At 43.2% G+C, this 26249-nt stretch overlaps 1 protein-coding gene across 1 annotated transcript in view; it reads right to left on the bottom strand.

The window, feature by feature from the left end:
- The window catches only part of F8 (coagulation factor VIII), a 419094-nt gene that overhangs the window by 278408 nt on the left and 114437 nt on the right, over window positions 1–26249 (bottom strand). Inside the window, exons 6-10 of the mRNA XM_040442408.1 lie at window positions 21990–22067; window positions 5708–5929; window positions 4765–5017; window positions 4383–4512; window positions 30–117 (exon numbers count right to left, since the gene is read on the bottom strand). Of these exons, the coding sequence (XP_040298342.1) occupies window positions 30–117; window positions 4383–4512; window positions 4765–5017; window positions 5708–5929; window positions 21990–22067 (771 nt within the window). The remainder of the gene's footprint in view (window positions 1–29; window positions 118–4382; window positions 4513–4764; window positions 5018–5707; window positions 5930–21989; window positions 22068–26249) is intronic.

Below are 26249 nucleotides of genomic sequence, written 5' to 3'. Positions count from 1 at the left end.
ACTATTTCTTCATATGTATCTGTTAGTACCTGTCAAAAAACGATGCGTGGAGCTCACATTACTCAGTCCTTGTGGATAAATGTTGAAGGGATGATGGGCCATATTTTTGAACACAATCTGAAATCACAAACATAGCAGACTCAGACATTTATCAGACGTTATCATTTGTGCCAAGTGGCATCACTTTGGGAATTGTTAAAACATATTGCCCAACTTCTGCCGTACGTTTGCGGCAGGTGTTGACAAGGTATTGTAAAGGGTCAGGACGTATGCGGGAGATTTATCAAAACTGGTGTGAAGGAAAACTAGCTTACTCGTCCATAGCAACCAATCAGATGCCACCTTTCATTTTCCAAAGAAGCTCTGAAAAATGACAGGTGAAATCTGATTGGTTGCTACGGGCAACTAAGCCAGTTTTCCTTTACACCAGTTTTGATAAATCTACCCCTATGTCTGTAAAAATGTTGGACCTCTCGTGATTTTTGGTTCAGCTATCCAGCAAAAACTAACTGGATTGTTAGCCCTCAACTGCGGTGTGGGGTCTGAGGTCTTTATTTAGGGTTAGGCTACATTAGGATATTGGTTCTGTGACAGCTATTGCGCCCAACAATTACAGTGGAATTGCAGTGTAGCAGTGCTAGCACAGTAATGAATGGGGTCACAGTGTGACCTGTGACCTGTAACCCCAGCGTGGCCCTATTCATTTATATGCTAGCACCGATACACTGCAATCCCACTGTGATCTTTGGGTGCAACAGTTGTTGCGCAAGAAAGGATGCCATGTAGCTTTAACCCCTTATTCTGGGGTTTGTTCAGTGGTCTTCTCCGGGCCCATACTGCACTGTGACCTTACTGCGTAGAGTGTAAAGTCATAGTGCACGCACTACATCGGGGTGCTGTTCACAGTCAGAACACGTGCAGCGTGGCGCCCGGAGGAAGACCAGGGAGCGATGAATACAGGCAGCACTAGCAGCTCCTGCATACTAGTGAGCACTTTCACACATATACACAATTGCACAGCATATATGCAGTGTCTTTGTGTTTCTCTAGAGCCAGGACTCCAAGTTACCAAAAACCTGCCTAAAGGCTTGTTCACCGACAGTTGGTGTCCCGTTCCCGTATTGCGGACTGCATTTGCGGATCCGTAATACACGGGCACTGTTCTGTTGTCATTCCGCATCATGGATGCGGACCCATTCATTTCAATGGATCCGTAAATCTGGAGATGCGGAACGGAAGCACGGAATGGAACACTACGGAAGCACTACGGAGTGCTTTCTTGGCCTCCATTCCATGCCTCCGCACCGCAAAAAGATAGAACATGCTCTATCTTTTTGCGGAACGGAGGGATCGCGGACCCATTTAAGTGAATGGGTCTGCGATCTCCCTTGCGCCTGCACCATGGAAGGTGTCCGTGCATTGCCGACCGCAATTTGCGGTTCACAGCACGGGCATGTGACACCAACGGTTGTGTGAACGAGCCCTAAGGCTTATATTAGGCATGCAGATCTTCAAGGCAATGGTAAGGAAGGAAGCGTTCCTTCCCAGCAATTGCCTGCTCACTAGTGGAGGAGACCAGTATGGGGAGGAGCGGTCACTAATGTCATGATTCGGCCCGATAGGGAATCACCTTTTGCTGCCACGGATTGTAGTGAGACAGCATGATCTGCCACCTGCTGAAAGATTCCAATTGTCAGATGAATGAGCGTTTGCTCGTTTATTGGGTAATCTGTAGCAGTATTACCCTGCGGGATCATCACTAATGAGCGTTCATATGAATGCTTGTTAGCGATGATCTGAACAATTATCTGAGCATGTAATATGAGCTCAAGTACCTGTTCACACATAGCTGTGGTTTTGGTGTGTTTTCTGCATCCCGAGCTCCCAGTGGTTGCATCAGAGTCCCTGGCCCCACTGGGTCAGCTGCCAATCACACCAGAACTATCGGAGGAGGAGGTAGCAGCCTGGTTGTTTCCCAGAAGCAAAATACAGGGTGAATACCAGGATAACTCCCTTAGGGTTAGCCCTAATTCAAACCGGATGGTTGACACACTCACAGATCCATGACATCTAGGATGTTTCCCCTTTTTTCCAAAAGCCTCCTGAACTTTTCGGGAGAATTGGCAAGTATAATTTAAATGAGTTTACTGCAGGTCTAGTCTCTCTAGCTAAAGAGGCTAAAGACCCTTTTCTGTGAGCCAGCAATCTGTGCAATTATTGGGAAGGAGCATTCCTAGCAACACTCGCTCCCAATAACTGGGCTGTGGAAGTGTGCTACCAGTAATGCTTATTCGTTAGGTGACTGTATCTTTAATGTATCACCAAAAATCTTTATTTGCCAGCAACAGACTGACATGGATTTACAGCTGGCAAACAATAAATCTATACAGGGATGAGCAATCACAATAGCAATTGCTGTTTCTCATACAGAGGGGATGATTGTGACATGTAAGACAGACTTCTCTGCTTATGAACAGTTTGTCCTATTAAATGTCTTGTCAGTTGGGCCATGTAAAAGGGCATTAAGAAGAAAAGCTCAGATAGTGGCGAGATACAGTTGCAATAAAAAGTATGTGAACCCTTTGGAATGATATGGATTTCTGCACAAATTTGCCATAAAATGTGATCTGATCTTCATCTAAGTCACAACAATAAACAATCACAGTCTGCTTAAACTAATAACACACAAAGAATTAAATGTTACCATGTTTTTATTGAACACACCATGTAAACATTCACAGTGCAGGTGGAAAAAGTATGTGAACCCTTGGATTTAATAACTGGTTGAACCTCCTTTGGCAGCAATAACTTCAACCAAATGTTTCCTGTAGTTGCAGGTCAGACATGCACAACGGTCAGGAGTAATTCTTGACCATTCCTCTTTACAGAACTGTTTCAGTTCAGCAATATTCTTGGGATGTCTGGTGTGAATCGCTTTCTTGAGGTCATGTCACAGCATCTCAATCGGGTTGAGGTCAGGACTCTGACTGGGCCACTCCAGAAGGCGTATTTTCTTCTGTTTAAGCCATTCTGTTGTTGATTTACTTCTATGCTTTGGCTCGTTGTCCTGTTGCAACACCCATCTTCTGTTGAGCTTCAGCTGGTGGACAGATGGCCTTAAGTTCTCCTGCAAAATGTCTTGATAAACTTGGGAATTCATTTTTCCTTTGATGACAGCAATCCGTCCAGGCCCTGACTCAGCAAAGAGGCCCAAACCATGATGCCCCCACCACCATACTTCACAGTTGGGATGAGGTTTTGATGTTGGTGTGCTGTGTCTCTTTTTCTCCACACATAGTGTTGTGTGTTTCTTCCAAACAACTCCACTTTGGTTTCATCTGTCCACAGAATATTTTGCCAGTACTGCTGTGGAACATCCAGGTGCTCTTTTGCAAACTGTAAACGTGCAGCAATGTTTTTTTTGGACAGCAGTGGCTTCCTCTGTGGTATCCTCCCATGAAATCCATTCTTGTTTAGTATTATACGTATCGTAGATTCGCTAACAGGGATGTTAGCATATGCCAGAGACTTTTGTAAGTCTTTAGCTGACACTCTAGGATTCTTCTTTACCTCATTGAGCAGTCTGCGCTGTGCTCTTGCAGTCATCTTTACAGGACGGCCACTCCTAGGGAGAGTAGCAGCAGTGCTGAACTTTCTCCATTTATAGACAATTTGTCTTACCGTGGACTGATGAACAGCAAGGCTTTTGGAGATACTTTTATAACCCTTTCCAGCTTTATGCAAGTCAAGAATTCTTAATCGTAGGTCTTCTGAAAGCTCTTTTGTGCGAGGCATCATTTACATCCGGAAATGCTTCTTGTGAAAAGCAAACCCAGAACTTGTGTGTGTTTTTTTTATAGGGCAGGGCAGCTGTAACCAACACCTCCAATCTCATCTCATTGATTGGACTCGAGTTGGCTGACACCTCACTCCAATTAGCTCTTGGAGATATCATTAGTCTAGGGGTTCACATACTTTCTCCACCTGCACTGTGAATGTTTACATGATGTGTTCAATATAAATATGGTAACATTTAATTATTTGTGTGTTATTAGTTTAAGCAGACTGTGATTGTCTATTGTTGTGACTTAGATGAAGATCAGATCACATTTTATGACCAATTTGTGCAGAAATCCATATAATTCTAAAGGGTTCACATACTTTTTCTTGCAACTGTATATGTTAGTAGCACCATTTAGGCAAGGACATGCTGCAGTAGCGTAGGTGGAATAGCCTGCTTGTTGTGTTATCACACTATGGTCAAGTGCAGTAAATATACAGTTATTATTTTTCATCCACATCACCTAATGTTATAATATTACAAGTTTTGTTTAAAGCTCCAAGTAGTTCACAAGCTTATAATCTATAAGTAAAATAAGTACCCGAATTTGATCTCCAACTTCTCCTCTAAGAACAGGCCCAAGGATCCCTGTTCCAGGAATTTCTGATATTTTTGGATGGGTAAATCGAGAGTCTGTAAACTCTTTGTACACTGCTTTTGTAAAATGTGTCCTAAATGGGATGGAGGGAATAATGGGAACACATCAGATAGAGAAATCACAACATGTCATTCCTAGGACTCACACATATGGTACATGCACTTTTCACATGGACTTTTTTTTTACATTTTTTTATTTTTAGCTATTGAAGTACAGTAAATAGTCTGTGTGGGCATCTGGGAGAAGCTGAGTGGAGTAATCTATAATGAAACAAAATCTCTTACCAAATAGTATATTTAAGTTTGTAGATTTTCTTTTTACTAACCTTTTGTTACCTTTTTCTAACTGATAGTCCCACTCCAGCTCTATGGCTGCAATATAATGTGTCCATGTGACTGGTTTACGTTTTCCATGAGATCTTATATCAACATGAGGTGTATCATTGTCTTCATCCAAATTCAACACTGTTGAATCATAATAATCTTCGTAATCATCATCATCATCATTATCTAATACACGCATTCGCTTTTCAGACTCAGATGCGCAATTTTCAACTTTGATTAGAGATGTCATATTTCCTGTAGAACACATTTACTATCATTATAATTAGCTGAAGAAATATAAGAAATTGAATAATTTGGGGACTGTTTATCTTACAGGTGCACTAAAATTAAAGGGTTTGTTCCATCTTATAATTTCCAAAGAGATGGGACTTTTTATCTCTAGTGTCCAGGCTTGCGGAAAATGCCAAGCGGGCCAGTGTTCCACTGTTTCCTTAACTCCCATTGTAGTGAATGGAAGGTCCTCAAACAGCATAGCACAGCAAGCCATGCTGTTTCTGTAACTCGCTGGTTGCATAACTAATGTAGCTTGCTTTGCTACGCTGTTTGTGTAGCTACTATTCACTGCAATGGGAGTTAAGGAAACATTGGAGTCCTGGCATGCTCAACATTTCCATAATCCTGACCACCTGGGGTTGACTCTTAGTCCCATCTCGACATGGAAACAGCCAGATAGGACACCCCTTTAACAAATAGTGTTTTTTGGAGGGCCACTGTCAGACTCCTCATTTAAGAAGACTCCTTGTATTTAATAAGACATTCAAATATCCAATTGGGATGGTATGTGGACAACAAGTTCAGCTCTTTGGGCTCTAAAGTAGGAGTTTTTAACACCAGCTAGTTGAACCCTTTCTGGGCGTCCTGTAGATACCACAGTTTAAAGTGGAGTTAGAAATAAAGTACATTGTAAGTGTCATATACAGATACCTTCTGGATAAGTCCAAGTCTGGCAGGATAGTTTGTATACTCCTGTCTCTCCTGGGTGCACTATGGCTGTTAGAAAGGTAAAGGCAGTAACAGAAAGTACCGGGACACGATGGTCTCTTATCACAAAGCTATGTCTCTCCAGAGAAATGCTATGAACTTCAAAATGGGTCCCAAATCCAATAACATGAAAGTGTATTGGTTTCTTAAGACATACGTTCTGCTCTGGTAAACAGAAGAAATGTTTTAGAGAGCACTGCATTAAAACATGTAGAACATTAAAAAACTAAATAAAATCCAATATATAATTATAATTCATATTTTGTTATAAATATCACAAAGGAACCTGTAATTTTCAGTTGTAGACACTTAGGGGGGAACTTATCACAACCCCCCACCCATGGCAGTTTTCTGGCGGAAATAAATTGTAAACACCGTAGGGGGAATTTATCATGAGGGGAATATTTAAAATCAGTTTTGCTTCAGCCTGTGTTGATGTACTTTATGCCACATTTATCAAATGTTGCATGTTGTTTGATAAATTAGTCTTATCCTTAAACCTAACACTTTTGTATGGAAAAGCTACTCCAGTTTTCCTACTCCACCCTCCTCCTGGAGTGAGACTGCAACTTTTGTGACTTTTTAAAAATTCTCAATGATAAATCTGAAGTGAAAATCATTAACATAGCTAACCATACCCACTTTTTCACCCAAATTTCAAAAGTGCAGTGGTTGGTGTAAAACAGCAAAAAGTCACAACATTTTTGCACAAGTGAGCCCAAAAAGTTGTAAAAGCCTCATTTTGCGACTTTTTAAAGCCAGAATTTTGGAGCAAAAACATTATAAATCAAGCATCGTCTTAAATTAGGCGCATATTCCAGCAGAGCAGGGAAGACAGTATGTGAAACGCTGGTCTATGATAATTCTCCCCCATACTGTATAGTATTTTATCTATGTACAGTTGTCATTAAAAATAAAGCTGCAATTCATTAACACTAACAATCCAGCTTGATAATTGCTTATTTAAAGGGGTTTTCTGAGACTTTAATACTGATGACCTATAGTGTTGATCGAGCATGCTCGGCCAAACACCAGTTTGGGTCGAGCATCTCGATGCTTGGCACTAGTGTTGAGCGCGAATATTCGAATTTTGAATTTTTATCTCGAATATCGCAATTTCGAGATTTCGCGAATATTTAGAATATAGTTCCATATATTCGCGAAATCGAATATTCTTTTTTTTTTTTTTTCATCTGAAAATATATGATTCCTCCCTGCTTCTTGCTTGTGGGTCAATGAGCCATTGGCCCACAAGCAACTGAATTGAAGCTGGAAGGAATCACGTTTTAAGATGGACCGGATGTCACAACCAGACAGCTGAGAAGCTCTGACAGAAGCCTTTCAGAACCTCCTCCTTGAGTTTTCTTTGTTTTGGTTTCAGTTCCTCATCTCGTTAGCCTCTCTCAGCTGTCATGCAGTTGGACTGATTGCTTCCCTTTAAATTCCTCCCCATAATGCAGTAGTGTGCAGCTTATACAACTTCCTGGAGTGTGTGTGCATGCTGTTCCTATATCCCAGTCTTCTGCAAGATAAGTGCTGTATATTTATTTGTGATTTTCTGTTTGCTGGATCTTAGGAGACCCTGACTCCCTCCGTGTCTAGTGTAGGGAGCCGGTGGTTGTGTCCCCTCACTATTGTAGGGTCTTCAGGCGTTAGATAGTCGAGGTACGTGGATATGCGACCATCCACCTTTGGGGTGTTCGCATAGGCTGAGCAGTCAGGGAGAGTGTTCCAGGTCTCATGCAGGGGTCTCCCTTTTGTTCCTTAGTTGTGGATCCAGTGAGTCATAGATTATTTTGCATTGTCTTGTTTCCTGTACACCATCCGTGACATTATAAGCCGCCAAAACCGTCTTAAGCATGGATCCGGTTTCACTTTTGGCTGAACACTTCCAGGGTCTTTCATTGGAGGTAGCTGATCTCCGTAAGACTTTTTCTCAGTTTCAAGTGACCGGTTCAGCTTGCGTTCATGGAGTTTGTTCTGAGCCTAAGATCTCACTCCCGGATACGTTCTCCGGGGGTAGTGAGAATTTTGTGCGTTTTAGAGAGGCTTGCAAACTCCATTTTCGCCTTCTTCCCCATTCCTCTGGTGATGAGGAACGGAGGGTGGGGATCATTATATCGCTGCTCAGGGGTAACGCTCAGTCCTGGGCCTTTTCGCTGCCGGAGGGGGCACGGCCCCTCTGTTCCGTGGATGAATTCTTTTTAGCCCTGGGTCAGATATATGATGATCCGGATCGTATTGCTCTGGCTGAGTCTAGACTACGTCTGTTATGCCAGGGTAAACAATCCGCAGAGAGATACTGCTCAGAATTTCGGAGATGGGCAGCTGATACTGGTTGGAATGATGCTGCACTCCGAAGTCAATTTTGCCATGGTCTTTCAGAGGGATTGAAAGATGCATTTGCCTTTCATGAGAGGCCTATCTCCTTGGACTCTGCTATGTCTCAGGCCGTTCGTATTGACAGGCGTCTTAGAGAGAGAGGAGAGATCTCTCCTTCCTGTTATACTCAGTCCCGGGACAGTGCAGCGGTCTCATTCTGTGCGCAGGGGTCTCAGTCGCTGTCAGCCCCTTCTGAGCAGGAGCCCATGCAGCTGGGGTTGATTGCCTCTGACAATAGAAGATTCAGCCTGCATGGCAGGGTTTGTTTTTGTTGTGGAGGTATAAATCATTTGGCAAATGTTTGTCCCTCTAGGAGACTCAGGCAGTTTTCTGGGAGTAATAAAGAAACAAAAAGGAAAAAATCTTTTAAAAATGTTCCGTCTGTTACTATTGGCAGGGTTGAGGCGGAAATTGAAGGTTTTCCGTTTGCTTGTAGTTCCCGTTTTGTCCTGCCTGCTAGGGTGGCGCTAGAGAGCAAGAGCATTTTTTGTGAGATTTTTGTGGATAGTGGAGCAGCTGTCAATCTCATTGATAGTCAATTTGCAATAACTCATGGTTTCCAGGTATGCACTTTAAGAAAGGATATTCCTGTTTTTGCTATTGATTCCGCTCCGCTTTCTCAGAGATCATTAAAGGGCATAGTTCACAATATCCGTTTAATTGTGAGTGATACTCATGTTGAGGATGTGTCATGTTTCGTCCTTAGCGGTTTGCCTACTCCTCTAGTGTTGGGGCTACCCTGGCTCACTAAACATAACCCCACCATTGATTGGCAAGCGAGGCAAATAAATGGTTGGAGTGACTTTTGCAGAGAGAATTGCCTCACGACATCTGTTTCTGAGGTTTCTACTAAGATTGTACCACCTTTCCTCTCTGAATTTTCGGATGTCTTCTCTGAGAGTGGAGTTCAGGATTTGCCCCCGCACAGGGAGTACGATTGCCCTATTAATCTCATCCCAGGCGCCAAACTGCCTAAATCTCGTTTATACAATCTTTCCCAACCTGAGAGGGTCGCTTTGCGTACTTATATCTCTGAGAGTCTGAGAAAAGGACACATACGACCCTCGAAGTCACCTGTTGCCGCTGGTTTTTTCTTTGTTAAGAAAAAAGATGGTTCTTTAAGACCTTGTCTGGATTTCAGGGAGCTGAACAGTATCACTATTCGTGACCCTTATCCGCTTCCTCTGACCTGTTTAACCAGGTTGTTGGGGCTAAAGTCTTTTCCAAATTAGACCTAAGAGGGGCATACAACCTCGTCAGGGTCAGAGAAGGAGACGAATGGAAGATGGCCTTCAATACCCCTGAGGGCCATTTTGAGAATTTGGTTATGCCTTTTGGTTTGATGAATGCCCCAGCCGTTTTTCAGCATTTCGTGAACAGCATTTTTTATCATTTAATGGGAAAATTTGTATTAGTGTATTTGGATGACATTTAGATTTTTTCTCCTGATTTCAAAACTCATAAGGAACACTTACGTCAGGTCTTGCTCATCCTGCGAGAGAATAAATTATACGCGAAACTGGAAAAATGTGTGTTTGCGGTTCCAGAAATTCAATTTCTGGGGTTTCTTCTCTCCGCTTCTGGTTTTCGCATGGACCCCGAGAAGGTCCCCGCTGTGCTTGAGTGGGAACTTCCTGAGAATCAGAAGGCGCTGATGCGTTTTTTGGGCTTTGCTAATTATTACAGGAAGTTTATTTTGAATTATTCCTCTGTTGTTAAACCACTCACTGATATGACCAGAAAGGGGGTAGATTTTTCTTCCTGGTCGGTAGAGGCGCGTAAGGCTTTTTCTAATATCAAGCAGAGTTTTGCTTCCGCTCCCATCCTGGTACAACCTGATATTTCTTTACCCTTCATAGTTGAGGTTGATGCTTCTGAGGTAGGTGTGGGTGCGGTCTTGTCTCAGGGTTCCTCTCCTGCCAAATGGCGACCGTGTGCCTTTTTCTCGAAGAAACTCTCCTCCCCAGAGAGAAATTACGATGTGGGAGATAGGGAATTGTTATCCATCAAGTTGGCTTTTGAGGAATGGCGCCATTGGCTAGAGGGAGCCAGACACTCTATTACCGTGTTTACTGACCATAAAAATCTGGCCTACTTGGAGTCAGCCAAGCGTCTGAACCCGAGACAGGCCAGATGGTCTTTGTTCTTTTCAAGGTTTGATTTTGTTGTTACGTTCCGCCCTGGGGTTAAGAATGTGAAGGCAGATACCCTGTCACGTTGTTTTCCGGGAGGTGGGAATTTTGAAGACCCGGGTCCCATTTTGGCTGAAGGTGTGGTGGTCTCTGCTCTTTTTCCTGAATTGGAGGCAGAGGTGCAGGCAGCCCAGTCAGAGGCTCCTGATCTTTGTCCTCCTGGGAGGTTGTTTGTGCCTCTCGCTTTGAGACACAAGATTTTTAAGGAACACCACGATACGGTCCTTGCTGGGCACCCGGGGGCAAGAGCCACCCTGGATCTCATCGCTCGGAGATTCTGGTGGCCTGCGCTTCGTAAGTCGGTTGAGGGTTTTGTGGCAGCCTGCGAGACTTGCGCTCGTGCCAAAGTCCCTCATTCACGGCCATCAGGTCCTTTCCTTCCCTTACCCATTCCTTCCCGTCCTTGGACACATCTGTCCATGGACTTCATAACGGACCTGCCTCGTTCCTCGGGGAAGACTGTGATTCTGGTGGTGGTGGACCGTTTTAGCAAAATGGTGCATTTCATCCCTTTTCCGGGTTTGCCCAATGCTAAGACGCTGGCGCAGGCATTCATAGACCACATTGTCAAATTGCATGGTATTCCTTCAGACATAGTCTCTGATAGGGGCACGCAGTTTGTTTCCAGATTCTGGAAGGCTTTCTGTTCTCGCTTGGGGGTTCGGTTGTCATTCTCTTCTGCTTTCCACCCGCAGTCGAAGGGCCAGACGGAGCGCGTCAATCAGAATCTGGAGACATATCTGCGCTGTTTTGTGGCGGAGAATCAGGAGGATTGGTGTTCTTTTTTGTCCCTTGCTGAGTTTGCTTTAAATAACCGTCGTCAGGAGTCCTCTGATAAGTCACAATTTTTTGGTGCATATGGGTTTCATCCGCAGTTTGGGACTTTCTCGGGAGAGGGGTCTTCTGGTTTACCTGATGAGGACAGATTCTCCTCGTCTTTGTCATCTATTTGGAAAAAGATTCTGGATAATCTAAAGAGCATGAGTGAGAGATATAAGCGTGTGGCAGATAAGAGACGTGTGCCTGGTCCGGACCTGAATGTTGGTGATCTGGTGTGGTTGTCTACCAAGAATATCAAATTGAAGGTTCCCTCCTGGAAGTTGGGTCCTAGGTTTATTGGGCCTTACAAGATCCTGTCTGTCATCAATCCTGTTGCCTACCGTCTTGATCTTCCTCAGACTTGGAAGATCCATAATGTTTTTCATAAGTCCTTATTGAAACCTTATGTTCAACCCATTGTACCCTCGCCTTTGCCTCCTCCTCCGATTATGGTTGATAGGAATCTTGAATTTCAGGTCTCTAGGATTGTGGATTCTCGTCTTGTCCGCGGTTCTCTCCAGTACCTCGTTCATTGGGAGGGTTATGGTCCTGAGGAGAGGATGTGGGTCCCAGTGACGGACATTAAGGCCACTCGTCTCATCAGGGCTTTCCATAGGTCCCATCCTGAGAAGGTGGGCCCTGAGTGTCCGGAGTCCACTCGTAGAGGGAGGGGTACTGTCACAACCAGACAGCTGAGAAGCTCTGACAGAAGCCTTTCAGAACCTCCTCCTTGAGTTTTCTTTGTTTTGGTTTCAGTTCCTCATCTCGTTAGCCTCTCTCAGCTGTCATGCAGTTGGACTGATTGCTTCCCTTTAAATTCCTCCCCATAATGCAGTAGTGTGCGGCTTATACAACTTCCTGGAGTGTGTGTGCATGCTGTTCCTATATCCCAGTCTTCTGCAAGATAAGTGCTGTATATTTATTTGTGATTTTCTGTTTGCTGGACCTTAGGAGACCCTGACTCCCTGCGTGTCTAGTGTAGGGAGCCGGTGGTCGTGTCCCCTAACTATTGTAGGGTCTTCAGGCGTTAGATAGTCGAGGTACGTGGATATGCGACCATCCACCTTTGGGGTGTTCGCATAGGCTGAGCAGTCAGGGAGAGTGTGCCAGGTCTCATGCAGGGGTCTCCCTTTTGTTCCTCAGTTGTGGATCCAGTGAGTCATAGATTATTTTGCATTGTCTTGTTTCCTGTACACCATCCGTGACACCGGAATATTTGAAATAAAGAATATATTGCTGTATATTCAATTTTAGAATATTCATCCTATTCTAATCAAAACCAATAATCTCGGTTATAATATTCGAGTTCACGAATATTACAACAGAAAAATCGTAATGGTTAATATGTGTGCCCGAGCGCTTGACAAAATCGTTATTTAATCAACTTCAGCATACAACAAACACCCCGACAAGCGTCCCCGTCACTATGGGAACGCCTGTGGGTTAGAAAATACCACCGGATTCGAGTTTTCCCTGAGATCGTAAAACCTCAGATCCGATGGTATATTCTAACCCACAGGCGTTCCCATGGTGACGGGGACGCTTGTGGGGGAGCAGTATGCCAAAGTGGAATATTATTGCTCTAACTTCGTATTTTAGAATATTCTTAATATTGCTCTAACTTCGTCTTTTAGAATATTCCTAATATTCTAAAAGACGGAGTTAGAGCAATATTACGAATATTCTAAAAGACGAAGTTAGAGCAATATTAAGAATATTCGTAAAATACACATAGATTGTAATTTAGCTAATATAGTGCTATAATCCTTTTTTTTTTGTCTAATTTTTTTTGCCTCTTCTGAACTTCAGTTTTGGAAAATATGTACACTATTAAAAAAATTACTTTAGCAGTATATTAGCTAAATAACAATCTATATGTGTATTTTACGTATATTCTTAATATTGCTCTAACTTCGTCTTTTAGAATATTCGTAATATTGCTCTAACTCCGTCTTTTAGAATATTACGAATATTCTAAAAGACGAAGTTAGAGCAATATTAAGAATATTCTTAAAATACACATATAGATTGTAATTTAGCTAATATTCTGCTATAGTAATTTTTTTAATAGTGTACATATTTTCCAAAACTGAAGTTCAGAAGAGGGAAAAAAATTTGAGAAAAAAAAAGGATTATAGCACTATATTAGCTAAATTACAATCTATATGTGTATTTTACGAAAATTCGTAATATTGCTCTAACTTCATCTTTTAGAATATTACGAATATTCTAAAAGACTAAGTTAGAGCAATATTAAGAATATTCGTAAAATACACATATTAGCCTAGCCATAGTCATAGGAACGTTGCCTTATACAAAAAATTAAATTAAAAAATAAATTGTACTATTAATTTAATCGCATATTATTCGCGATAAATGAAATAATTACGAATATTCGATTTCGACGAATATAATACGAATATTCAATCGAATATTCGCGAAATATCGCGAAATCGAATATGGCACCTCCCGCTCATCACTACTTGGCACATGGCGGTATTCGGCCGAATGCCGCATGTGCTCGAGCGCAATGCTCGAGTCTCCTCCCCGCACGTTTCTTGGCTGCTATGCAGCCAATAAACATGCAGGTAAGTATTGCCCTCACTGTATTTCCGTAGCCATGTTGGTTACTGGCATGACGTGTTTCGGCCAGCCAATCACTGTAATCGGGTGTTATATAGCACCCGATGACTCATGTTCGTCTCAGTCTTAGTCAGGGAGAGCTGTGCTGAGAAAGGGAAAGGCAGTGTAGGGAGTGATATAGGAATATATTTATTAGAAAAACTTTTTAGAGACACAAAAGTCCTTTTAAGGACTATTGTTGTGTGTGGCAGCAGCAATATATATATTTAGTGCAACCTGCGCTAAATTGCTAAAACTTTACAGACCCAAAAATTATTTTTAAGGACTATAGTGTGTGGCAGCAATATCTATTTTTAGCGCATCCTGTGCTAAATAGCGTGCAATAGTTAGGCTGCTGCAGACAGCGACATTAACTGCGCCACATCTCCAGTGAAAAGTGTGCGCATCCCAAAAATATCTGACATCCAGTGTACTTTATCTGTAGACTGTGTCCGCTGCGGACAGTGACATTACCAGTGCCACATCTGCAGTGTAACGTGTGCGCTTAAAAAATTTATCTGTGACATACAGTGTACTTCTTCCGTAGACGCTGCAGACAGAGACATTACCGGTAGTACCTTTATAAGCCTCTGGTGACAGCATTGACATTTTCTGCGGGATATCTCCTGTGTGACTTTTCAAAATCCCAAATACCTTTTTAAATTTGTTTGAGCATACACTTCCAAATCCTATGCTACTGTACGTGTGACATACTTTCAAGCATATATAACCTTTAATATGAAGGCGGCGAGCAGTAAGGGACGGGGAAGCGGCCGTGATGCTAATGGTGCACGCAGAGGCTGTGGCTCTGGGCGCGTTAAAACTGTGCCTGCTGCCAGAGCACAAGAAAAACAATTATCCACGATACCTAGCTTCATGTCCCAGTATGCAGGCCGGCGCAGGACACCACTCTTGAAGTCAGACCAGTGCGACCAGGTGGTCGGTTGGATTGCAGAAGATAATGCCTCCAGTCGGTTAAGCACCTTGAAGAGAGACAGATCTTGTGCCCTGATTCCCAAACTCTTGAGCATCCACAGTCACAAGAAAATGACGGTGGGGAATGGCAATTACTGTTTAATGAGGTGGATGATGATGAAACACAGTTGACAATAAGTAAACGGCAATTACTGTCTCAAGAGGTTGATGAAGATGATGAGACACAGTTTTCAATCACTGAGGTTGTGGTTAGATCAACAAGTCAGGAGGATGACCAGAGTGAGAAAGTGGAAGAGGAGGTGGTGGACGATGTAGTCATTGACCCAACCTGGGAAGGTGGAAAGCGAGCGAGGACAGCAGTACAGAGGGGGAGGGATCTGCAGCACCGCAACAGGCTGGAAGAGGCAGTGGGGTGGCAAAAGGGAGAAGGCGGGCTGCACCAAACAGGCCCGCAACTGTTCCCCGGAGCACCCCCTTGTGGAAATCTCCCTTGCCAAGGGTTAGGTGTTCCGCAGTATGGCGCTTTTTTGAGGGAAGTGCGGAAGACACTCCGTGAAGATGGTGGATGATGATGAAACACAGTTGACAATAAGTAAACGGCAATTACTGTCTCAAGAGGTTGATGAAGATGATGAGACACAGCTTTCAATCACTGAGGTTGTGGTTAGATCAACAAGTCAGGAGGATGACCAGAGTGAGAAAGTGGAAGAGGAGGTGGTGGACGATGTAGTCATTGACCCAACCTGGGAAGGTGGAAAGCGAGCGAGGACAGCAGTACAGAGGGGGAGGGATCTGCAGCACCGCAACAGGCTGGAAGAGGCAGTGGGGTGGCAAAAGGGAGAAGGCGGGCTGCACCAAACAGGCCTGCAACTGTTCCCCGGAGCACCCCCTTGTGGAAATCTCCCTTGCCAAGGGTTAGGTGTTGCGCAGTATGGCGCATTTTTGAGGGAAGTGCGGAAGACACTCCGTGAAGATATAAGTGAGGGACATGAACATGTGGAGTCACTGTGGGTAGAGATACATGGAGCTAAAAACAACAATTAATTACTAATAGGAGTTTGCTATAAACCGCCTAATATACGAGAGTCCACAGAAAATCTACTACTAAACGAGATAGACGAGGCGGCAAATCATAATGAGGTGGTTATTATGGGGGACTTCAACTACCCAGATATAGACTGGGAAACTGAATCTTGTATATCTCATAAGGGAAACAGGTTCTTGGCAATAACCAAAGACAATTACCTCTCCCAACTAATTCAGGACCAGACTAGAGGGACGCCCATACTGGACTTAGTATTAACCAATAGGCCTGACAGAACAACAGACATGCAGGTTGGTGGACACCTGGGAAATAGTGACCATAAAGTAATAACCTTCCAATTATCATTCAAAAGAGCATTTCTACAGGGAGGAACAAAAATACCAAACTTCAAAAAAGCTAAATTTAGCCAACTAAGAGAGGCCATAGGCCTAACTAACTGGGACAAAGTCCTCAAAAATAAAAATACAGCCACAAAATGGGATATCTTTAAAAACATCCTAAAATCTCATTGTGAGAGGTACATACCGTATGGGAATAAAAGGTTAAGGAACAAAAAGAAACCAATGTGGATAAATAGAACTGTAAAGAAAGCAATAAATGACAAAAAGAAAGCATATAAATCACTAAAACAGGAGGGTAGCATGGAAGCACTGAAAAATTATAAGGAAAAAAATAGAACATGTAAAAAACAAATAAGCGGCCAAACTAGAGACCGAGAGATTAATTGCCAAAGAGAGTAAAACTAACCCTAAAATGTTCTTCAACTATATAAATGTTAAACAGTATAAATCTGAAGGTGTCGGCCCTTTAAAGAGTAATGAGGGGGAAGTCGCAGAGAACGACGAGGAGAAAGCAAAGCTGTTACATATTTTTTTCTCCAATGTATTCACTGAGGAAAATAAACTGTCAGATGACATGCAGAATGTAAAAATAAATTCCCCATTAAAAGTGTCCTGTCTGACCCAGGAAGAAGTACATCAGCGACTTAAAAATATCAAAATAGACAAATCGCCAGGACCGGATGGCATACACCCCCGTATCCTAAGGGAATTAAGTAATGTCATAGCCAGACCCTTATTTCTGATATTTGCGGACTCTATACTGACAGGGAATGTCCCACAGGATTGGCGCATGGCAAATGTGGTGCCAATATTCAAAAAGGGTCCAAAAACAGAGCCTGGAAACTATAGTCCGGTAAGTTTAACATCTGTTGTGGGTAAACTGTTTGAAGGTTTTCTGAGAGATGCTATCTTAGAGCATCTCAAGGGAAATAAGCAAATAACGCCATATCAGCATGGCTTTGTGAGGGATCGGTCATGCCAAACTAATTTAATCAGTTTCTATGAGGAGGTAAGTTCTAGACTTGACAGCGGCGAATCAATGGATGTCGTATATCTGGGCTTCTCCAAAGCATTTGACACTGTACCACATAAAAGGTTAGTATATAAAATGAGAATGCTCGGACTGGGAGAAAACGTCTGTAAGTGGGTAAGTAACTGGCTCAATGATAGAAAACAGAGGGTGGTTATTAACGGTACACACTGAGATTGGGTCACTGTCACTAGTGGGGTACCTCAGGGGTCAGTATTGGGCCCTATTCTCTTCAATATATTTATTAATGATCTTGTAGAAGGCTTGCATAGTAAAGTATCAATTTTCGCAGATGACACTAAACTGTGTAAAGTAATTTACACTGAAGAGGACAGTATACTACTACAGAGGGATCTGGATAGATTGGAGGCTTGGGCAGATAAGTGGCAGATGAGGTTTAACACTGACAAATGTAAAGTTATGCACATGGGAAGGAATAATGCAAGTCACCCGTACATACTAAATGATAAAATACTCGGTAACACTGACATGGAAAAGGATCTAGGAATTTTAATAAACAGCAAACTAAGCTGCAAAAACCAGTGTCAGGCAGCTGCTGCCAAGGCCAATAAGATAATGGGCTGCATCAGAAGGGGCATAGATGTCCGTGATAAGACATAGTCCTACCACTTTACAAATCGCTAGTCAGACCACACATGGAGTACTGTGTACAGTTCTGGGCTCCTGTAAACAAGGCAGAGATAGCAGAGCTGGAGAGGGTCCAGAGGAGGGCAACTAAAGTAATAACTGGAATGGGGCAACTACAGTACCCTGAAAGATTATCAAAATTAGGGTTATTCACTTTAGAAAAAAGACGACTGAGGGGAGATCTAATTAATATGTATAAATATATCAGGGGTCAGTACAGAGACCTATCCCATCATCTATTTATCCACAGGACTGTGACTGTGATGAGGGGACATCCTCTGCATCTGGAGGAAAGAAGGTTTGTACACAAACATAGAAAAGGATTCTTTACTGTAAGAGCAGTGAGACTATGGAACTCTCTGCCTGAGGAGGTGGTGATGGTGAGTACAATAAAGGAATTCAAGAGGGGCCTGGATGTATTTCTGGAGCGTAATAATATTACAGGCTATAGCTACTAGAGAGGGGTCGTTGATCCAGGGAGTTATTCCGATTGCCTGATTGGAGTCGGGAAGGAATTTTTTATTCCCCTAAAGTGGGGAAAATTGGCTTCTACCTCACAGGGTTTTTTTTGGCCTTCCTCTGGATCAACTTGTAGGATGACAGGCCGAACTGGATGGACAAATGTCTTTTTTCGGCCTTATGTACTGTTATGTACTATGTACTATCTGCCACATGGCATCCAAGCACCGTAATAAGTGGGACGAACGCCTGGGTCCACAATCTGTGTCTGCGGGTCACACTACTGCCTCCTCTTCCCCTGTGTTATGTGCTGGCCAATCCCCTGTCGAAGACGCAGGCCCGGATGCCTCCCGCCCTGAATATGGACCTTCACAAGCACCATCAGCGACCACATCCACTTCTGTGTTCCAGCGCAGCATCTAAATGTCCTTACCCCAGGCCTTTGAATGCAAGTGCAAATACCCAGCCACCCACTCACAGGCAATAGCACTAAAAGTGCAGCTTTCCAAATTACTGGCCCTGGAAATGTTGCCATTTAGGCTTGTGGACACTGAGGCCTTCCGCAGCCTGATGCCGGCGGCTGTCCTGCGTTACGCAGTCCCCAGCCGCCACTATTTTTAAAGGTGTGCCGTGCCCACCTGACACCAATATGTGTCCCGTAACATCACATGTGCACTGATCAATGCAGTTACTGGGAAAGTCCACTTAACCACCAACACATGGACAAGTGCATTTGGCCAGGGACGCTACATTTCCCTGACGGCACACATTTGGCGAATGTTGTGGAGGCCAGGAGCGAGTCGTACCCTGGGATGGCACTGGTGCTACTGACACCAAGGATTGCCGGCACACTACTTCGATCAGGGTTTCCACCAGCACCTACATTAGTGGCTCAAACCCCCACTTCTCCTCCTCCGGCTCCTCCTCCACTCACTTCCACCTCCGAATTATCCACGTGCAGAACCAGTCAGCCATCAGTCGGTAGCTGGAAGCAGTGTAGCACTGCAGTGGGGAAGCGGCAACAGGCCGTGCTGAAGCTTATATGCTTAGGGGACAAACAGCACACCGCCGCAGAGCTGTGGCAGGGGATAAAAGACTAGACTGAGGTGTGGCTTTCACCACTCAACCTAGAACCAGGCATGGTTGTGTCTGATAATGGCCGTAACTTGGTGGTGGCTTTGGAGCTCGGCAAGCTCACACACATCCCATGCCTAGCCCACGTCTTAAACTTAGTGGTTTAGCGGTTTCTCAAAACCTACCCCAATTTGCCTGAGCTACTGGTGAAGGTGCGCCGCGAGTGTGCCCATTTCCGCAAGTCATCGAAAGCTTCAGCTGGTCTGTCAATGTTGCAGCAGCGCTGGAAATTGCCAGCTCACTGCCTGTTGTGCGACGTGAGCATGCACTGGAACTCCACATACCACATGTTGGCCAGGCTTTGTGAGCAGCAGAGGGCAGTTGTGGAATACCAGCTGCAACATGGTCGTCGCCTTTCCAGTCAGCTTCTGCTATTCACAAGTGAGGAGTGGGTATGGATGTCTGACCTCTGTGAGGTTTTAAGAAACTTTGAGGAATCAATATAGATGGTAAGCGGCGATTACGCTGATAACAGCGTTACCATCCCACTTCTGTGTCTACTCAAACACTTGCTGCTCACAATTAAGGACGACGCTTAGCATGTGGAAGAGGTGGAAATGGGGGAAGACATTACACAGGGTGATAGCCAGAACACCCTCAGTTCGTCTTCTCAGCGTGAATTGGGCGATGAAGCGAGGGAGAAGACGGTTGCCTCCGCTACAGAGGGTAGTTCCCATGGAAGTTTAATTCCATCTGTTCTGCATTGGTGGGCATAAGAGGAGGAAGAGGATGAGGAGATTGAGAGTCCTCTTCCTGATGACAAGAGTTTTGTTGGACAGCACTCAATGGTAGTTGGGGTAATATGATAACCCCAACTAGTTTCTAGTAGCATGTTTCCTGCTGGATGGCATCAGGAAACATGCTACTAGAAACTAAGGCCGTGAGCAAGGTCCTGTGATAGGACCGAAACGTTGGGCAGTTTATATATTATCTATTCCTGGATGGATTGATGATTAATAAGTACAATTGATTCAACTTACAATAACGAGTGTGGTGGTTTATCTTTATCATCTTCCTGATGACGACAGCGAAGTCTTGCCTGTTGTTACTCTGGCACACATGGCTGACTTCATGTTAGGCTATCTTTCCCACGACCCACGCGTTATACGCATTTTAGACAACACGGATTACTGGTTGTTCACCCTTCTCGACCCCCGCTACAAAGAGAACTTCTCATCTCTCATTCCTCTGGTCGAGAGGACAAGCAAAACGGTGCAATACCAGAAGGTCCTTGTTGAAAAATTGCTCCAAAAAGTTTCATCTGACAACGCTGGCAGCAGAGTCCGTAGTTCCTTGGGCAACCGAGGAGGGGAGACAAGGGGAACACACAGCAGTTCCAACAGAGGCAGGGCAACACTCTCCAAAGTCTGGGACAGTTTCATGACACCCCGTCAGCACCCTCACCCTGATGCGCAGCCTAGTGTCACAAGGAGGGAAACATTTTGGAAGATGGTAAAGGAGTACATAGCAGACCGTGTCAGCATCCTCAATGATCCCTCCGTGCCTTACAACTATTGGGTGTCCAAGCTGGACACGTGGCACGAACTGGCGCTCTACGCTCTTGGAGGTGCTGGCCTGCCCTGCCACCAGCATTTTGTCTGAGCGGGTATTTAGTGCTGCTGGTGGCATTATAACAGATAAGAGTAGCCACCTGTCAACTGAAAATGCTGACATGATTGACTCTTATAAATATGAACAAGGCCTGGATTGACCATGACTTCTCGACTCCGCCAGAGGAAAGCTGATGAACATAAAGGTACTTTAAATGTGTTGTTTATAATGTACTGAATACACTGTATTCCCATGCACCCCTTCCACCACAAAAAAGGGTATATGGTTGAATCTTCCTTTTCTCATCCTCCTCCTCCTCTTCCATCATATCAACATGCTTATTCGTCGCATATAATGCCCTCGCATAAAATGCCCTCGCATAAATGCCCTTGCATATAATTTTTTACAGGATCAGCTTACCTGCAGGCCCTCGCATATAATGTTTTACAGCGTCAGCTCACCTGCAGGCCCTCACCTACAATCTTTTACAGGGTCAGCTCACCTGCAGGCCCTCACATATAATGTTTTACAGGGTCAGCTCTCCTGCAGTACCTCACATATAATGTTTTACAGGGTCAGCTCACCAGCAGGCCCTCACCTACAATCTTTTACAGGGTCATCTCACCTGCAGACCCTCGCATATAATGTTTTACAGGGTCAGCTCACCAGCAGGCCCTCGCATATAATGTTTTACAGGGTGCAACACCTGGGACCCCCACTGATCAGCTGTTTAAGAAGGCAGCACCACTTGCAGTAGCTCAGTCCCATAGAAGTGAAAGAGGCTGAGCATGATTCCAAGCACAGCCACTATTAAATGTACAGAGATGCACTTGGTGAGTTGCGAGAAGGCCGTGGCGCGCACTGGTGCCTTCTCAAACATCTGATCGGTGTGGTTCCCATTGCATTTTCTGACCACATAGCCAATGTCGATTGAAGGTATTTTTATACTTAAGAAGTGAATGTCAACAAATAGACTCAGTGCTAAATTTCAAGAATTGTAAGAAAAGATTGACAAGAATAAGGTGATTGCAAACATGTGTTATTCTGCACATTATTTTTTATTTACCTGGAATGGAGCCATTTATATGTCCATTAATCGTATGTATTGGCTCAACTTTTGCATCATGTGAATAGTGGCTGTGACCTATTTGAAAAAACAATTTTTAAAGTTAATTTCTATTATTGGGTTGATAGTGTGAGGTGCTAGATCTATATCTAAGAAAGATAAAAGTTATTATAATGATGTTGTTTGCCTTCTTACAATATATGCAGCAATATGTGTTCGCCCAGTAGGAGCTTGGTTAGAAACAAATCAGTCAGGTTTGTAGCTTTAACATTTTATCCTTCAGAGCACCCAGCTTTATGTATAAGCCTAAACTCTGCCTGGCCATTATTAGTAACTAAACCACATCAGATTTTGAATAAAATGCCTTTTGTCTAAATGTTTGTCTCATTTTGCTATGTGCTTTTCCGATGTGCTCCCGGTCAGATGCAGAACTCCATCATAAATGCACTTACACTTAGGCACCTAACTATGCAGGAAGACAATAACTAGTACAGCTACTATTTCTCTACCGACAGTATGCAGTGTTTTATGTACATTTTTTTCTTCATAGTTTTTAGTATTGTTGGCACACAGTATGTAGTAGTTCTTTATGACTCATACAGAGTGTGTGAATTCCAGGTTCACATAGAAGCATAAAGAACTGTTTTACTAGAAAACTAAAATTATGAAAACAAAAGTAAATATACTTCTCCATCCCAGTCTACACTACTGACTTATATAAGTTTAGGGCAAGCGCAGGCAGGGGATTCAGCCGGTTCCCTCCAGTTCTCCATATCCGGATCGGAAAACCTTTTTACCGGCTGAGTCCCGATCCGGTGCTCTGGCGGCTGCGGGGCAGTGGGAGATGAGTGCTTCCATTGTGGAATCCCTCATCTTTTTTTGCTCATGCACACGACCATATGGCTTTTTCAGTATTTTGCAGTCCGCAAAAACCGGATCCTCAAAAAACACGGATGACGTCCGTGTGCATTCCGTTTTTTGCGCAACGGAACTGCTGGCCCCTGATAGAACAGTACTATCCTTGTCTGTTATGTGGACAATAATAGGACATGTTCTATCTTTGAATGGAACGGAAATATGGAAACGGAAGGCATGCGGAGTACCTTCCGTTTTTATTTTGCGAATCTACTGAAATAAATGGTTCCATATACGGAATGCAAAAAAATGGAATGTAAACGGGAAAAAAGAAAACGTGCATGAGGCCTTATATTCATGAGGCCTTATATTCATCTGTATCACTGTCCTCAGGTGTACGTTTAGCTCCTCAGGCTTTATAAAAGTTGGGCAGTATGTGTGTGTAGTGTATATATGGTGTATTTATGTATTTGTACCATGTATATGGTGTATTTATGTGTATGTGTGTTGCATATATGATGTATGTATATGTAAATATGTGTCGTGACGCCACGTGTCTGCTGTTGAGTAGGATACCTGCTGTTAAAAATTAGAATCCCACCCCTGGGCAAGTGTCATCAATTAGCATAGGTGGGAACATAAATTAACTGGATCAGTGGCTACACCAAACTGTAAACAAATGGCAAGGTGCTGTACCCAGCGACTCACTCCTGTGTCGCAAAAGACAATAGGTAATGGTAGTTTTTGGGTTTGGGAGGCACTCAGTATATCTCAGGTTTTATGTAAAGACCACAAAGATCGTGTTGCTATTAATAATTTATTATGTTTACAAATCAAGCAAGGAAAAATTTATAAAAAGGTATCAAAAACGTACTGACAGTTGATCAACTTGAAAAAAATATAAATAAAAATGTAATCAATCAGGAAGGAGAAAATGTTAAAAAAGAGAGTCCATTAAAATGAAAAATAATATTGTAAAAATAATATTATAAAAATATTGTTATAAAAATAAAGCAGCAATGATAATATTATAAAAATAAAACAGCAATGATAATATGGGGCATTTGTTGTTGGTGCCGTTGGTGTCCAGTAGAGGGAGCAGTTGAATTAGAGCTACTGATACTGTAAGACCGTACTCGCTGCTTAATAGATAAGTGATTCAGTGTGCTGATATGAAATCGCTTCGGCTCTCCCTTACAGCTGATGTGCAATTGTGTGTGTTGAGAGGAGCTTTCCTTTAATTGCAGCGATCCAGTAGGAACAATCTGAGTTTTCATATAACAGATCAACTATTTTCTAGTAAGTTGAAATGGTCTGTTTAACGTTTGTAATAGTCTGCAGTATATTGATACTTGTAGTCAGTGTCGGACTGGGGTACCTAGGGACCACCAGTAAAATTTATTTTGGGGGCCCACCGTACGGATACATTCAAATATAATAAATAATCTAACAAGTTTTTTATATGAACATAAGCTGGTTGAGGTGCTGTACATTGAATATATGTATGTAGTGTACTAAATCTAATGTGTTATGTGCCACTTGTGCAGGGGGTGGGAGACTAGGGACCCACCTTGTGCAGGGGCCCACCGGGGGATTCCCCTGTACCCCTGTGGGCGGGAGCTTCGGTGAGTTACTTAAATTCTCTGGTTAAGGATTCTTTGTAGCGAGCGGCTGGTATGTTACATAAGGCAGCAGGACTTGTGCGCGATGGCCGGTCTTTCCTCAGGGGTCGCTTGGATACATAGGAAGCTGTTTGTACTGCAGAGAAACCAAACGCGTTTCAAGGCTCAATGCCTCTTCCTCAGTGGTCTGCAGTATATGGCTTCTATGGAACTTATATAGGAGTATATATTTCTAAGGGGAGGGGTATCCCCAAAAAACTGGAGTATCTCTAAAAACATGGAGTGGATCATCCATGTCAGGAATAGATCCTCCGTAATGCATACATAAAAAATAGAAGTTGAAATCATTCCCAGGAACAAACTTGATATATGGAAATATGCATATACTGTATATATGATGATTAGAAAAGACCCAAATCACGTGCAGTAAAGGGGGTTCATGTAATTGATAAGGATATGGTTTTAAAACCATGTAAGAATGAGAGAATGTTACAAAGGGGGCTTGCTAGGTGTCAGATACAATACATTTGAGTTAGTAATGTCTTGGCTATGTTAATTGGCAAATAAAGATGTGTCAGTATTGGTGCATTTTTTTTGCGGTAAGACTAAAAGGGAGATGGAGACAGGCTATCAAGTGCTGGTAATTTATCTATTTTGCATATTTTAGTGTTTTTTTATTATTTATATATATGTGTTATTAAAACATTTTTTTGTTGTGAGTGAATTTATTATTAGAACATCCTGAGAGGTCGGGTCATCAAATATCCCACGGTAAAGTGGATGTAGTGTCCAAATTAATGGTACTAGATATACTTATATAAGTTTAGGGCAAGCGCAGGTCTGGGATTTAGCCGGTTCCCTCCAGTTCTCCATATCCGGATCGGAGAACCGTGTTACCGGCTGAGTCCCGATCCGGTGCACTAGCGGAGGCGGGTCAGTGGGAGATGAGCGCTTCCATTGTGGAATCCCTCATCTTTAGGGCTAATGCACACGACCATATGGCTTTTTCAGTATTTTGCGGTCTGCAAAAAACAGATCCGCAAAAAATACAGATGACATTCGTGCGCATTCCGTTTTTTGCAGAACGGAACAGCTGGCCCCTGATATAACAGTACTATCCTTGTCTGTTATCAGGACAATAATAGGACATGTTTTATCTTTAAACGGAACAGAAATAAGGAAACGGAATGGAGTACCTTCGGGTTTTTTTTGCAGATCCATTGAAATGAATTGTTCCGTATACGGACCGTATACGGAACGCAAAAAAACTGAACGGAAATGGAAAAAAATATATTCATCTGTATCGCTGTCCTCAGGTGTACCGTTAGCTCCTCAGGCTTTTTAAAAGTTGGGCAGTATGTGTGTGTAGTGTATATATGGTGTATTTATGTTTATGTGTGTTGCATATATGATGTATGTATATGTAAATATTTGTTGTGACGCCGCGTGTCCGCTGTTGAGTAGGAAACCTGTTGTTAAAAATTAGAATCCCACCCCAGCCCCACAGCAAAAAGTGAGGGCCCATTGATGAATATCCCATCTATGAGGTGTCAGTACAACCAGTCCCTTAAGTTGATAGTTAACAGTTCTGTATGCCTTAGTAAATAATGTTTTAGTGAGGCTGCATGTAAGCCAGTCCATAAGCATCAGAATAGTCATAGCATAATGACTCCTTGTTCTGGTCATCACAGGCAGAGAAAGTGGCCTGCACAGAGTGATGTCTGGCTATTGCAGCTTGTTCTCAATATCTCTGCACTGCCTTTTCAGGGAAAAAGAAGCATCT

This window comes from Bufo bufo, chromosome 8, assembly GCF_905171765.1.
Source record: "Bufo bufo chromosome 8, aBufBuf1.1, whole genome shotgun sequence".
Taxonomy (NCBI): Eukaryota; Metazoa; Chordata; class Amphibia; order Anura; family Bufonidae; genus Bufo; species Bufo bufo.
Note: the sequence above shows the minus strand (reverse complement) of the source record. Positions and strands in the feature narration are given on the sequence as shown.